Source organism: Pleurodeles waltl, chromosome 2_1, assembly GCF_031143425.1.
Source record: "Pleurodeles waltl isolate 20211129_DDA chromosome 2_1, aPleWal1.hap1.20221129, whole genome shotgun sequence".
Lineage (NCBI taxonomy): Eukaryota > Metazoa > Chordata > Amphibia > Caudata > Salamandridae > Pleurodeles > Pleurodeles waltl.
The window spans coordinates 200710804-200727133 of NC_090438.1; the positions used below are offsets into that span (position 1 = coordinate 200710804).

Here is a 16330-nt window from a genome sequence, read left to right on the forward strand (position 1 = left end):
CATTTTCTAAAAACGCTGTTCAAAATGCGGCTGTTCGCCACAATAGCGGACTTGCACCGTTTTCTATTTGCACTCTGTCACATAGAATGGTTTACATTGTAAGACCTTTTTGTCACAATCTCCCCCTATAGCGAACCACAGTGCGGCATGCCTTGCCCCATTGCTCTGACTTTATTTTCTGTTAGCATTTGACCAGACAGCCCTTTTAAAGAATACTGTTTTAGTTATTTGTGCCTAATATCGAATTGTTGATACCTGGAAAAAAGTTGTGGCACGTATATAAAGGTATCTCAGGGCATCATTTCAGGTTAAGTAGCTTTTCTTGCGTGCACTCGCAAGACTGTGCCTAATATCCACCAAAAGAGGACAGTCGAGCTATAAATATTTGCTTATGCTTAATTATGCACATCCTGCATCCATTGTGTAAAAGTGAAAAACATCTGGGCTGTAAATGTTGCCAAGGTGAAGCGTAGTTTAATAGGTAGTTTAACAGTCTTTTAACACAGTCTTTTCTATCTCTTATTCAGTACGATGAGTCATTGTTCATCTACAGACCTTACGCTTTACTCTTGAATATTTTTGTGGGAGGGTTTCACAATGTAGCTTTATTTGCTCATTAAACAGCCATGTGGCCTCGGTAAATAGCATCAAGTTAAATTATGCATGCCATGCATGTTTGATACTCTCATTCCAGGACCATTGCACGTTGTGCACATTGGTGTTGGTGCCAATCACTGAATAGATGAGGCGCTTGACGCCCCCAGACTCTCCATTAGCAATTATGTGGTTTGATGATGATGTTTACACAGGAATTATGGAAACAAGTCACAAAGGCTCAGGGAACATTGTATACCTTGATGCACGGGTAGCTCCGTGTGTGCATTTGTTTAATTTACAAAGCAGAAACAGTGCCAGAGACAAAGCAGTTCCTAACCGCTTACAAGAGAAACGATCCATTCTAAAGCTATTTTTTTTCTTTTAGAATTCAAACAACTTTTCATTGCTTAAGCGTGGCTATTATTCCTGGTATAAATTGCACTTGTGTATTTGAACATTTATTTTATTTACAGAAATGCAGAGTTTTGGCCACTAGCTCTACTGTACGAGCAAGGAACATGCACAGAGTTGAGTGAAATGTATTTTATTTGAAACATTTTTATAGCGCTACTACCGCTATGTGGTGCCCTGAAGCCCTTGTCTATATTGGTAGCATGCTACACCCTGTAGGGAGTGTGGTGTGGTTTTTGTTGCGGTTTTATATAGTGCGAACTCGACCTGATGGTATTTGACATTCTTACTTTTCGGTAATCCTCATTCCCCTGATTAGGGGTCCTCCTTGTCAATCAATCAATCAATCAAGAATTTATAAAGCGCGCTATGTACCTGACAGGGTTTTGAGGCGCTGGGGGGGGGGTGCTGCTAGCGTTCGAAGAGCCATGTCTTGAGGAGTCTCCTGAAGGTGAGGAGGTTCTGGGTCTGGCGTAGTGAGGTGGGTAGAGAGTTCCAGGTCTTGGCGGCGAGGAAGGAGAAGGATCTGCCGCCAGAGGTCTTGCGCTGGATTCGGGGGGCGAGGGCGAGGTTGGCCGAGCGGAGTTGACGTGTGGGGACGTAGAAGTTGAGTCTGGTGTTCAGGTAGGTGGGTCCGGTGTTGTGGAGTGCCTTGTGTGCGTGGATGAGGAGTTTGAAGGTGATCCTTTTTTCCACAGGGAGCCAGTGGAGGTCCTTCAGGTGGGGGGAGATGTGACATCGGCGGGGTATGTCGAGGATCAGGCGGGCGGATGCGTTCTGGATGCGTTGGAGTCGTTTGATGTCTTTCGTTGGGATGCCTGTGTAGAGTGCGTTGCCGTAGTCAAGTCTGCTACTGACGAGGGCTTGAGTCACCGTCTTCCTGGTTCCTGTTGGAATCCACTTGAAGATCCTGCGGAGCATGCGGAGGGTGTTGAAACAAGAAGAGGAGACGGCGTTGATCTGTTTGGACATGGTGAGAGCAGAGTCGAGGATGACGCCGAGGTTTCGTGCGTGGCTGGCTGGGGTGGGTGGGGGTCCGAGGGCGGTGGGCCACCAGGAGTCGTTCCAGGCCGAGGGGGTGCGTCCGAGGATGAGGACTTCCGTCTTGTCGGAGTTGAGCTTCAGGCGGCTGTTGCTCATCCACTCGCCGATGGATTTTAGTCCCTTGTGGAGGTTGGTTTTGGCGGTGAGCGGATCTTTGGTCAGGGAGAGGACGAGCTGGGTGTCGTCGGCGTAGGAGATGATGCTGAGGTTGTGTTGACGGGCCAGTCGTGCGAGGGGGGCCATGTATACGTTGAACAACGTTGGGCTAAGAGAGGATCCTTGGGGGACGCCACAGATGAGGTTGGTGGCTTTGGAGCGGAAGGGTGAGAGTCGGACTCTCTGTGTTCTGTCGGAGAGGAAGGATGAGATCCAGTTGAGGGCTTTGTCTTGGATGCCGGCTTCGTGGAGACGGGTTAGCAGGGTGCGGTGGCAGACTGTGTCGAAAGCGGCAGATAGGTCGAGGAGGATGAGGGCTGAGGTTTCGCCGTTGTCCATTTGTTGTCTGATGTCATCTGTGGCGGCGAGGAGTGCGGTCTCAGTGCTGTGGTTTCGTCTGAATCCAGATTGTGAGGGGTCTAGGATGGAGTTGACTTCTAGGAAGTGGGCGAGCTGTGCGTTGACTATCTTCTCGATGACTTTCGCTGGAAAAGGGAGGAGAGAGATCGGTCGGAAGTTTTTGAGAACGTTGGGGTCAGCCTTGGGTTTCTTGAGGAGGGGTTGGATTTCTGCGTGCTTCCAGCTGTCTGGGAAGGTGGCAGAGTTGAAGGAGAGGTTGATGATCTTGCGGAGTTTGGGGGCGATGGTGGCGTCAGCTTTGTTGAATACGTGATGTGGGCACGGGTCCGTGGGAGAGCCTGAGTGGATAGAATTCATGGTTGTTTCGGCGTCGTCTACTTGGGTCCAGGTGGTGAGGCGGCAGGCGTGGGAGGAGTCGTCGGGGGTGGGGTCTGGCGGAGGTGCGGTGTTGAAGCTATCGTGGATGGCTGTGATTTTCTGGTGGAAGAAGGTGGAGAGATCGTCGCAGAGTTTCTGGGAGGGAGGGACGTCGTTGACGTTGGCGTTAGGGTTGGAGAGCTCCTTCACGATGCAGAAGAGTTCTTTGCAGTCGTGGGCGTTGTTGTTGAGGCGTTCTGTGAAGTGGGCGCGCTTGGCGAGTCGGATCCGTTGGTGGTGTTCACGGTTGGCGTCCTTGAGGGTGGCAAGGTTGTCGGGTGTGCACTCGAGGATCCATTTCTTCTTGAGTTTCTGGCAGGTGCGTTTGGAGGTGGTCAGTTCGGCTGTGAACCATGCTGGTTTTTTCTTTTCTTGGTTGGCGGTGGGTTTCTTGAGTGGGGCTAAGGTGTTGGCGCAGTTGAGGATCCATTGATGGTTGATGGCGGCGGTGCTCGGGTCGGTGGGTTCGGGTGGTGGGTTTTTGGCGAGTGTGCTGGTTAGTTGGTCGTTGGTGACTTTTCCCCAGCGGCGGTGAGGCGGTAGAGGGATGCGGTGGTGTTCGGTGTTTTTCTTGAAGGAGAAGTGGACGCAGTGATGATCGGTCCAGTGGAGTTCGGAGGTGTGGCTGAAAGAGATGTGGTTGCTTGAGGTGAAGAGTGGGTCAAGCGTGTGTCCGGCGATGTGGGTGGGAGTGTTGACCAGCTGACGGAGTCCGAGGTTGAGGAGGTTGGTGGTCAGTGATGCGGTGTTGGCGTCGTTGTTGTTTTCCAGGTGGAAGTTAAGATCTCCCAGGAGGATGTAGTCTGGAGAGGTGAGGGCGTGGGTGCTTGCGAGGTCGTAGACGGTGTCGCTGAAGGGGGCTCTTGGTCCTGGGGGGCGGTATATGAGAGTTCCTCTGAGGGTAGTGTTGGGGTCCGTGTGAATCTGGAAGTGGAGGTGTTCGGCTGTCTGAGGGTGTCGTCCGTGTGGGTGTGGATCTTGAGGGTGGATTTGTGGGCAATGGCTATCCCTCCGCCGATTCCGAGGGTGCGATCTCTTCTGGTGATCTTGTATCCGTCAGGTATGGCGATGGCGATGTCAGGGGCCGAAGAGTCGTTCCACCAGGTCTCGGTCAGGAAGGCCACGTCTGGGGCGGTGGTGTCGAGCAGGTCCCAGAGCTCGATGGCGTGTTTTCGTGCGGAGCGTGTGTTGAGGAGGATGCAGTGCAGGTGGTTTGTATTGGTTGTTGCTGGCTTCGTAGTTCTGTTGCAGGAGAAGTTGCAGGTGCGGCAGGAAAAAGGTCCTTTGGTGTGCTTCGGGGTGGCCAGGAAGCACTCTGTGGAGGGGCCAGGATTGAGGGCAAGGAGTTCGCGGGCAGAGTATCGGAAGCAGGAGGTGCGGGGGGCATGAGGACCAGGGGGGGTGGCGCTGGGTGCGGTCCAGGCGCGGACGCGCAGCGCCAGCCATTAAGAAGGGAGCGGGGAGGGAGGAGCAGCTGGGAGCTGGGAGGCGGGAGGGAGCGGTGAATGGGGGCGCGAGGGGGGCGGGGCCGCAGGGAGGCAGCGGCAGGGAGCGGAGAGCAAGGGGGGAGCGCACAAGGGGCGAAAACACGAAAAACAAGGCAAAAAAGTCGGGCACAATTTTTTAAAACAGTCCCAATTTCAAAACAGACACAGAAATACACTAATGGCACAGTATACAATCGGGGAAACCGCAATCAGAGGGGCACAACGGGGGCAGAAGCGCAGGAGGCGAGGCGCTTGAAAACAGTAAAAGCGCACTTACAGGACGGCGAAAAGTGGCACAAACAGAAGGGGCATGACGGGGGCAGAAGCGCAAGGAGGCAAGGCGCTGAGAATGAGGAAAAACACTTACAGGACGACGGCGGAAAGCGGCACACGGGTCAAGTGAAGCTTACTAGAGCCCACTAGACACCAGGGATGAGGCGCAGGAGGATGCCTGCGGGTGGAGGAGGGTCTCGAACACGCTAGCAGCAGCGTGGGCGGGGGTCAGAGGCAGGAGACAGCAGGTTGGTGCTGCGGACGTGGGGGGCGAGCTCTGGACCAAAAACAGGTCAGAGGTCGCTCACTTGCGACGCGCAGCGCCAGCCATTAAGAAGGGAGGGGGGAGGGAGGAGCAGCTGGGAGGCGGGAGGGAGCGGCGAATGGGGGCGCGAGGGGGGCGGGGCCGCAGGGAGGCAGCGGCAGGGAGCGGAGAGCAAGGGGGAGCGCACAAGGGGCGAAAACACGAAAAACAAGGCAAAAAAGTCGGGCAAAATTTTTTAAACAGTCCCAATTTCAAAACAGACACAGAAATACACTAGTGGCACAGTATACAATCGGGGAAACAGCAATCAGAGGGGCACAACGGGGGCAGAAGCGCAGGAGGCGAGGCGCTTGAAAACAGTAAAAGCGCACTTACAGGACGGCGAAAAGTGGCACAAACAGAAGGGGCACGACGGGGGCAGAAGCGCAAGGAGGCAAGGCGCTGAGAATGAGGAAATACACTTACAGGACGACGGCGGAAAGCGGCACACGGGTCAAGTGAAGCTTACTAGAGCCCACTAGACACCAGGGATGAGGCGCAGGAGGATGCCTGCGGGTGGAGGAGGACCTCGAACACGCTAGCAGCAGCGTGGGCGGGGGTCAGAGGCAGGAGACAGCAGGTTGGTGCTGCGGACGTGGGGGGCGAGCTCTGGACCAAAAACAGGTCAGAGGTCGCTCACTCGCAAAGCGCAGCGCCAGCCATTAAGAAGGGAGGGAGAAGCAGCTGGGAGGCGGGAGGGAGCGGCGAATGAGGGCGCGAGGGGGGCGGGGCCGCAGGGAGGCAGCGGCAGGGAGCGGAGAGCAAGGGGCGAAAACACGAAAAACAAGGCAAAAAAGTCAGGCACAATTTTTTAAAACAGTCACAATTTCAAAACAGACACACAAATACACTAATGGCACAGTATACAATCGGGGAAACAGCAATCAGAGGGGCACAATGGGGGCAGAAGCGCAGGAGGCGAGGCGAGGCCCAGTCTCATTTGTTAGGACTGGGACGAGGAGGACGCCATGAGGGGGCAATGAGCACTTTTACATGAGCACCAGTTACGTTACACATGGAGACATTCATTGTTGGTAGGCACTGGAAGATTACGTGATTTGTCTGTTTTGATCCTATTTGGGAAGTATTTTCATGTCCTGTGTTATGATCACGGGGTGCGGTTAGCGTGTTATGGGACACGGCGCATAGTGTGTGAGAGGAGCGCGGTGCATGTTCTCAGTAGCCTGGCAGCTTTGGGCACTTCTCCACAGGAGCGGAACGCAGGCCATTGCTGCCTCCGGGGTAAAGGTGGGGGAACCGCCCCAGGTGGAGGGCAATCCTTGTGGGGTGGCTATTCAGAAGAAAGCGAATGAATATGTGTGAGATATGGGAGGCTCAGGGTCCCCTGTTACATGCTGGAGGAAAGAGGGCATCCTTTTATGGTACGCCACTGGCGCTGCAGGTTCCTTTTTTTTTTTTTTATTTTTTTTTTTATCATTATATTCACTTCCTTGGGTTGTCAATTCTGAGATATTTTATTTAAAGTTTATGGTTATTAAAACGTTACAGGTGTTAACTCACGGTAGTAAAGGAAAGATGTTCTTGGTTATAATGATATCGTATAAAATCAAAGCAGGAGTCAAACTTGTTCTTTTAGTTTGTGTATATTTTGTGGGTAAGTGGGGAGCGTGCTTTCATTTGTATTGCTTACCCATGTCTACGTCCTCCGGTGTGATTTTTTAAAAATCAGGTTTGCATATAATATACATAATTTCTTTATTTTCCAATTAAATGCTAATTCCTTTTGTGAATCTGGCACGTTTAACCCATTCATAAATTACACATTTTAGTCGTTGCTAGTACTGTTTCAAGAAAGTTCCGATTGTGAACCGGCCACCCTATCCTAAAATAGATTTATGAAGAATTAAGGTGTGAAAGTGAAGAATGTGGAGCTTTATTTTTTAATTCTAAGATTACCTGCACAGTTTTAAAGTAATATATAAGAAACAATAATGCTAACTTTGTCATCCTTAAGGTTTTGAACAATTCCTCTAATAACACCAGAATATATTTTGGTAACCACTTCTTATACACAAAATATTTTTTCTTTCGCTACTAAGCATTTCAGAACTGTTCCTTGCGTGCTAGCAAGAGAAGGTATATATGGAGACACTGCTTACCCTGCGGAGTTCTGAAATCTTTCTCACTCTCCCCTATCCCATGTCATTCAATCTTGTGACTAATGCCTCCGAAAAATAAACAAGTCGTGCTGTATTCACGAGGTATCACGACATTACATTTTATTACATTCACCTTCCTCTTCCGAGCATTTAGGGCCATATGTACCAAAGCTTTTTCCCATAGACACAGAATGGGTAAAATCCTTTGGTACATCTGGCCCTTAATCCTCTACTCATTATACATCCACGAGATGGGCCGTGCCATAGGTACATCTTTAATGAAGTATGTGCAGTTATAGCTAGTGGCCAGTTTCTCTTAGACAACACAATATTGGTTTCTTTTTTTGTATGTTTGTAGTTGGGCAGACTGCCTTTGTGGCAAGGCATTCAATAAATACTTAATTGGGGTTTGTAGCACCCCCTTTCTGTTCCTTACCTAGCCAATCTCAGAATAGATCCCCTGCTGCGTATAGCAAAGACTGAACCTCAGTTTGCAAAGGATAATGGACTGCTTACTCCAGTTTTATACCTACCCATATGTAAGAAGGGCACAGTACTGGTATAATTACCAAGGTCAACAAGGGCTAGTGATTATTAGACAGCATAAACCTTCCGCACACGGTTAGATTAGTGAATAGCAGCAAATTGTAAATATTCCCATTGTAGTGAGAATGCGTAGAAAGCTTAGGTGAAATAGGTCCTTTTATTGACTTTTCATATGAATCCACAACAGCCGGCACATGTTTAGTCACCAAAGTGACTTTTTTAAGGCTGTAAAAAGTGCATAAGAAAATTCACATTGTAACACATGAAAGGTGATGGGAATAAAAACCATTTAGAAAGTGAGTTGAAAACAAATGCTACATCCACATTACTAGGTCGATTCCGGAGAAAAGAGAGAAAAAGTTAAGAGAAAATAAGAAATTGTGTAAAAATTCTATATGTGCCAGTGAAGAATCTTGAATGTTTTTGAATACGCAAAGAAGAAAAAGTAAAACGCAAAAACGAGTCAATTGTTTGTGAGACGAAAAGTCCAACCCAATACCATCTGTAAAAAAAATCCAAACCTGATCTGAAACACCGAAAAGTTCATGTGAATCCTTGAATATGAAATGTGAATCATGCATCAAATACAAAAACCCAAATAAGGTGATCACTGTTTTAAATGAGAGCAACTAACTTAAACATTAATGTCACAAAGGCAATGATATGGGTTACTAGCATTTAAGGTCTCAAAAGAATTCATAGAATATTATGTTCCAATGGAGGGTGTCCTCATCTGGGAAAAATTGAGACAAAAGTCTAAGAAATCCTGGTGAGATAAACTGCGTCAGAATAATTCTCAAATGAACAAGGAGAGCAAATCAAACCCACCAGTAAAGTTACGTGTAGCCACAAAAGGTCAGAGCCTGTTATCACTAACGAAGAACATATCCCATAAAGGCTCCCTGAGTACAAACCTGTAGTCTGTTTGTGAGTTTGCCTATAAGGACAATAGAACAACTTGGTGCTGTAACAGTCCATCTTAGTTCCAGCCAACCCCTTAGGCCAAGAACATACCAGTTACTTGCTACAAATAAACAAATATGCCTTATTAAGGTGGCCAAAAGTCTTGTCACGAAACACTGTCAGCATGCCAAACCATGATGTGTCTGCTCTGATAAAAAACAATAGCAAGCAATGAAACCCCCACGTTACTACAAAGCATGTAATGAATATCCACGTAAGGTCACTAGTAAGTTATACTGGGTTAGGTCCTGCCAAAGTACAAGAATGTAAATAAAAAAAGAGGAAGGATGTACTTTGCCCACCTGAAGTCCATTGCGTTGTCAAACAGCATCCCTCCAAGCGTGGAGTAATAGTGGAAGAAAAGGACCGAAGAGCAGCCCGTATTAATGCTGTACTGTGTATGGATGCAGTGCATGGACAAAGAAAGTGGATTATGCTGTATTTAGGGATAACAAGAAGGGGCATGAGAAGTGGCGGCCATATTGGATTATGTCGACCTCAGAGCCCAAAAACAGATTAACTGATTAGGTAATACCACCAAAGTGCGGGAGTCTTAATGAAGCTGTACTGCGCTCACCTGAGGTTCATCGGGGAACAACCTGTGTTCCTCCAGATATGAATAGGGAAAGAGATGGCCCAAAAAGCAGTCCATGTTAATACTGCACATATAATGTGTGGAAGATAAAAGAAAATAAGGACTAGGTTATATTACTAGATAGAAAACGGCATGCAGAGTGGCAGCCATATTGTAGTAGACAAATAGACAGGCTTGGTTTTTATTCATAGGTAAGATACATTTTAGAAAGGTTGATCCAAGACTTTATCATTATCCAATTTAAATGCACGAGTATCACACAAACAAAACAGCTAGTAAAGGCATATTGACAAAAATAAAGACTACCTGCATGAATAATGTTGAAATGCTGAAAGCAAATGTGTACCCAAATGTAGAAACAAATCCCGTAAGTAGCATCCATATTTAACATTATAGAAACATATGTAGTTCCTTGTCCATATTTAATCCCTTCTCCACAACTTGTAAACAAATGATCCATTGACTCTCCAATCTTCTCAGGGCCTCCATTTTATTACCACCTCTGGGTTTGTTTATCACCAAATCTAGTCCATGGAATTTGAGATCGAAAATTTCTATTCTTTTATGAGTCACGTTGAAATATGCCGCTAGTGGGTGTCTTGAATCATTGTTTTGGATTGCCCTAATGTGCTCCTGGATTCTTTCTTTCAGAGGTCATATGGTACTTCCAACATAGATTAGCTCACAAATGCAGATGCTTATTCCACTACTACCCATTTTTTGTTTCAGGGCTAGTGATTAATCTGTATGTGTGATGTGTTCAGTGTGATTCTTGCCAAAAGGCAGAGGAGCTCTGATCAGTCAAGGGTAAAGATGGAGTCAACAAGTGATTGGTGGAAGTAATGGTTTCTGCGTGTAACTGCACTGCTAATGGTTTGTGATGGTGATGTGTGCCTTCAGCTCTTTCATAAACTAGTGGGCGTTTTTTAGATCGATACAGTGATGTTTATGCTCCTGGATGCAGAGGTAGAGAAGGGCTACATTGTCTGTTATACTCTTGTCTCTAACCTGACTGTTTCCTTGCTATAGTTGTGCCACGAGCTGCTGAAGGTGTTGATCTTAATAGTCAGATAGGCAGAGATGCTGGTTGTGATGGCTTTGTAGATGATGCACCTCAGTTTGATGATGGTCCAAGCTGGAAAGAGGAGTCTGTAGCTTTCCACTAGGATGGAGATGATGTGATCATATATCTTTGGGCACTTGACAAGGCATGCTGGGGTGTATAGGGTGCCCTTAAAAAGTGCCACTGTGGAGTCTGGGAAGCAAGTGTAGAATCTTAGAGGTTGTCGAGCAGACACTGCATCAACCATTTGTGAAAGCACTGCGACTCTGATGTTGCTTTTTGGGAGGAATGGTTTCACTCTCTTTAGTAGATAGTGCTGGTAGCGAGCCATCTTGGGTTTCTTGCCAATGTCTTCCTTGACTTTGAGGTTGTTGTCTAGGGTGAATGTGAGTGACTTGACATTGTGCGAAGTTGGGGTTAGTATCTATCCTGGTTCATGTCGTTGAGCCAGGTTTGGACTGATTGTTGCTATGGGTGAGTAGCAGAAATTCTGTTCTTCTGGGTTTGTGCTTCAGTCAGGTTTCTGTCTGTCTTAATTAGCTCATTCCATCTGTTTGGAGACTATTGTAGGGGGAGTTTTTCATGGAAAACTGAAACCTTTGATTGCAAGACTATTTCTTCTGTATTAGATGATATAGTCACTCCTTCTGTTATGTCGTCTGCTGTGAGAAGGAGGCACACTTTCTAACCTTAAATCCACATGCAACTTTGCCAAACCCTTCAAAGTATGTTTCATCCCAGCGAACAAGCTAATGAGCCTCATTTTAATAGTTAGTTTTTAAGTTTCATTGGCACGTTGCAAATCTCCAATTCAGCCTTCTTGAAAATCCTGTAATTGATACAAATTGTTCTGATTTTAATTGGAGTTCAGTCTTGACCTTCAAAACGCCTTCCTCTTTTGCTCATAAGATTAAAGTGCACTTTCTTATATTAAGCACCTACTATACCAGTGTCTGCTTGTTTATAATGAGGTTGGTGTCCTCTACATCTATGGTGTTGGTCTGTAACACAATCCACATGGCATTTGTTTCCCTGGCAATTGCTCATAATTGATAGTGAATTAAGTATTTCAGGTACAGAAGCAGAGATTGCGTTTACCAATGTCTCCCTATTGGCCTTGCAGTCACAGCTCTCAGTTCAATCTTTACAAATATCTCAGAAGATGTTGGATTCTGTAGCTGACTCCTCAGATCTTCCCTCTGGATCTACCGAGACCATTTCCGATCACAGGATGGTCATGATTAATTTGCATCTAATGGCATGCCGAATACTTGTCTTGCCTAGGACCACGATCCGTCTTTTTTTTTTTTTTTTTTAATTTTTTACATATATCCTCCAGGGATCAAAGGCATCTGGATTCCACCGGCCACATATTTTGCTGTAGATGAAGTTCAAGAAACTTATGTTTTAACCCATGACAAGGGCTTCTGCTGAACATCGGCACAGCAGACTCAGGAGGAGCCCGAGGGTCTAGGCTCTAGAAAGAACATATGGTCCGGGGTGCTGATGGTTCAGTTCTTGAGTTACAAGCAGTAGTTAGCTTGTTACACATGGGGCAGCGGAGGGGTCAGAGATTCAATGATGCATGAGTGTGCAATAGTATTTGTGTTGTGAGGCTAGTGTTTAATTTTCTACTTCATTTGCATTTTAAACATTGGTATGTGTGGAAATATAGAGACAATAAAGACAAGTAAATGTGTGTTCTTGTGTTACAGCTTACGGTGGAGACTATGATGAGTTTAGTTTAGAAGATGCACTGGATGATACCGTAAAAAAACGTAAGTAGCACCAAAATATGATTTTTATTTTTTATTTCTGCATATTTCTAATTTTGTGCATAAATACAGTATTTATACCAGGATACAACCAATACAGGAGGACCAGTGGCATTGTGGCAAAGTAACATCCGTGTGCATCTTCAAGCTAATGTACTAGTGTTTAAAAGTGCAGATTAGGCGTGGGTGACATTTCAATTACCCCGGTGTGATTTCAGGAATTTCGCATTATGCTTTTAATTTGAAATACCTAAATTTAAGCCATGCTTTAGTAATTAATTCCCACCCGGGATAAAATTTTTACCACAAACGCATGGGAGTAATAGAACATAAACAGGCGTGATTCACTGTGCTGTGTTAAAGCGCGTCATTGTGCCAAATTTGAAGCAAGGACAAATATATGCAAAATGACGAATTTTGTAAGTATATATGTAAGTTTGTGTAATGTCACTGAAATTTCGCATAATTAAATGGAAGGAAATTACTCGGTTTTTCGCACTCCACTGGTACCAATAGAGGTATACTACATTTAAGTACATTCTAAACATAAAATCAAAAGCATTTAAACCTATAATATACGGTATTCACATGTTTTGATTTCTAAAAGAAAATAATTTAAAACAAAAACTGAAGAGCTGTGTTTTTCATAATAAAATGTGTAATCTGCACGAAGACTAAGGGCACTAACCCTATATACGTTATAGCAAAAAAAAACAGAATAATGGACGAGGAAAGTTAAATGAGTTACTCTAGGGCAGTGATACTCAGAGTACGGCTCGGGGGGCACATGCGGCCCTCCTGACCTTTACAAGGGCCCCCTGGTCAACAGAAGCCCTGTGCTGCTGTTTACTGGACTCAGCACTAACACTAAAAATGTTAAATAAATGGGCAATTATTTGTTTAAAGGCTAATTGAATTTGAAGAAAGGAAGTAACTAGTGTGTGCTGCACCTCTTAATTTAAAAACACTTTAATTGATAGATATCTAGCAGCAAAAGTATAAAAGTATGATAACGTCTGTTTGGAAATTCAAAAAGTGCATTTTATTAACATGCAGAATCGTTTCACCTTAGTACCCAAGATTATACCAGTGCATTGAGAAGTATTTGTTTTTTAAGTTAAAGTTTTCAAAAATTAATTTAGAAACTTTCATTCATCCAACCAGCCTGACAAACTAAATTGTGAACCAAGGTTGTTATGTGAACTCTTTATACATGAACAACGTTATAGTTTGCTAAATCAGACACAGAAGGTTCTGTACAGTGCTCATCCTGAAGTCATGTATTTCAAGGTCCTCATTTGTGATAAAGAAGACAAAAGGAAAAAGGGAGGTAAAGTGAAATAAAATAATTGCCTAGCATCACCCAATTTGGTTAAGTGTAGAAACTGGGATTTACACTCAAGTTTCTTGTTTCACATTGTGCAATTTAGACACTTGGGGCCTCCTTTAGAAGGAAATGGCGCTGCATGCAATATTTCTGCACTGAGCTGCGTCATTTACAGGAATACGGCGCATCCCTGAGTTTTCCCCCCGCGTTGGAGCTAAATCAGCTGCCTAGCACCAACACAGCCAACCTTGCACCATGGCACAAGGATGCCTGCGCTGCGGGGTGATTTGTTTATGTGCAGGAAGAGTTACCTTTAATCATAAATCATTAATGGCGATTTGCAGAAGGCATCACAGATAGAAAGAGCAAAACACAAGGAGAAATAAAAGTATTTCTTCTCGTTGCGCCACTCTAATGCTACCCCAGGGGTAGCGTTAGTTTTTGGCGCTGGCTCAGGGTTACTATTTCTTCTAAATCTGGGGTACCATCAAAAAGCAATGGGTGTTGTGTAGGTACTCCCACAGCAACACTCATTGCACGCCCCTTTGCCACAGAAAACTGCGTTGGTGCAACTCAATTTTTACAAGGCTTGTTAAGCCATGTAAAGTGGCTTAATGCCACCTTGTAGATATGGAGCAGGGCACAGCGCCACCGGAGTGTCACTAAAAGTGACGCTCTGGTGGCTCAAGAGCGTCATAAATTAGGCCCTAGATGTAATACCCTTCACTTCCCCAACATCCACCTTACAACCCTACCACCCCACCTCGCCACTCTATGGCATCAATGTGACCCTCGGTCACATCACAAACCATACTGCGTGGCTCCTGAGAAAATGTTTGTGAGTATACATACTCTAGGGAATTAGAAGCGAACAGCCAAGGGTACATGTAGTTAAAAAGAAAAAAAAAGAAAATGATTATGTGCAGAGCTTAATTTGTAAAACTCTGTTCAGAAGTCAACGGCCAGTTCAATTAATCATTGTCACACCAAATACCAGGGCTGTTAGTCTTAAATCCACCTCAAGCCTTTATATTTCTCCACCAGACATTCCCTGCCCATGTGTTTTTCTTTTTTGGGTTCCTTCTTTCCTGCTGTACGATGGTTTTCCGACTTCTCGTCTTCTGTTTTTAAGATTTCTGTGTTTTTTTGCTTTCTTGCTCTCGATAAATATCTGATGCAGAAAAATAAGTGCCAGTCTCCATCCATAAGTGCTGGTGGCACCCGCACGAGCATCCTAGGAATACACAGACCAATGGTCCAGCGCTAAATGACGTTGGATACAGCTGCTTGGGCCAGGAGGAAACCTACCCCGGTCCGTGGTTCCCGAAGATACCATTGGTCTGTGTATTCCTAGGATGCTCGTCTTCCAGTTTAGGACGGGCACGAGTTAGGAACCAGTGGTTCCATATTCATGTAAGTGAATGTTACTTCCCCCAGCAAATTGCTGGTCTATAGTAACTTATATACCTTGTTTTGAAATATATGTGGCCCTTATCATTTAGGAGATACATATAGTTACATAAGGTCCTGATGCAGCATCACTGGATCCGTTGGACCACCAGGATGCGAAACATGTTGACCCATGAGAGGTTAGATTCTGGTGATTTTCCAGACTCCTCTCTTTGAGATGTAAAATAAAACTCTTTTCCACAATAAGAGTGATTGATCTTAGTTTCTTTATTCACTCTTTTGACTTTGTTTTTTAACCTTGGCCCTGACCGTCCATCTGGTCCAATAAATTCTACTGTCTCAGTGGCGGTTGTGAGAGTCAATTTTAATACCACATTTTTTTCTGATCTCCATCGACACTTTAATCACCCTTGGGGTCACGGCACCACCACATAAAAAGATCTCCGGCAAAGAGCCCCCCCATCAGGGGTGGTGCCCGTCAGACATTGCAGCGCCGGTCTGACGAGGAGCAGTGCCTATGATGAAGCATGACACCCTATGGGTGTGTGAGGCCGCTTGCTCCTAGAAGTTAGGACCCCGGTCACTATTTTCTGGTTTGCATGGTTGGAACAGTGTATCACTAATTTTTGATGTTTCTATTTGGAGGATATACACTGGACCATAATTCCTCCTGATCCCTCCCTTATTTTGAGCAGCCCGACAGGATACCCTTGGCAGTCCTAATAAACTCTGCTGTTGTCATCAGTCCTAGAACGTCTATACTTTTGACTGAGGAGTCTGTCTGGGGATGATCCCCTCATCTTAATCAGATCTGTGAAGTGCAAGCAGGAATGGATAATGTCTGGGAAATAAAAAACATTTTCCTGACCACATTGGGTGCCCTTGAGATTTATTTCTCAAAGTACTTGGAATTTGCCGCTCTGGTCAATTTTTGTATAATTTTTCAAAGCTTTCTTAAGTTCTAGTTTTTCCCTCTATAAAATAGTTGTTGCTTCAAGTTCTTTTAGCGTCTTTACAGAGATGCTTGGCATCTCTTAGATTTTCATTATACCACGGTACAAATGGATCGAACCGAGGAGTTGTCTTTTTTAACAGTATCTACCTGGTGATCCAAGTGTAATAATTATCATACTCTTCTACCACAGAGCTTGAGTAATTGGTCCTGGGTACAACATCAAGTGTCTCTGAGTGACTAAGTGGGGTAATTTTCCCAGGCACGAGACAGAATGTGCTTTTTAAGAGCTTGGACCCCTGTGTAAGCAGGTGGCTCAACCTGAAAGACTATAGGAAAATAGTGCTTTGTCGATAAAGAAAATGGCGATCAGGGATGATGCATCGATCTCAGCAATGAAGCAGGCACTGCATCGGAGTCAGGGAGGTGTGTCATGCGGTGCTCGAAACTCAAACAGTGGTGGATCTGTGGTGGAAAGCTGGGGCCTGCATGGATATGGTGGTCATTGTGTCAAGTGGGGACCACGATCC

The 16330-nt window shown here is 45.5% G+C and overlaps 1 protein-coding gene across 3 annotated transcripts in view; it reads left to right on the forward strand.

The window, feature by feature from the left end:
• CD99L2 (CD99 molecule like 2) overlaps positions 1 to 16330 on the forward strand; it is a 584389-nt gene that overhangs the window by 136114 nt on the left and 431945 nt on the right. For all 3 annotated transcript variants that reach the window (XM_069212400.1, XM_069212402.1, XM_069212401.1), the window contains exon 2: positions 12052 to 12114. In XM_069212400.1, the coding sequence (XP_069068501.1) occupies positions 12052 to 12114 (63 nt within the window). The remainder of the gene's footprint in view (positions 1 to 12051; positions 12115 to 16330) is intronic.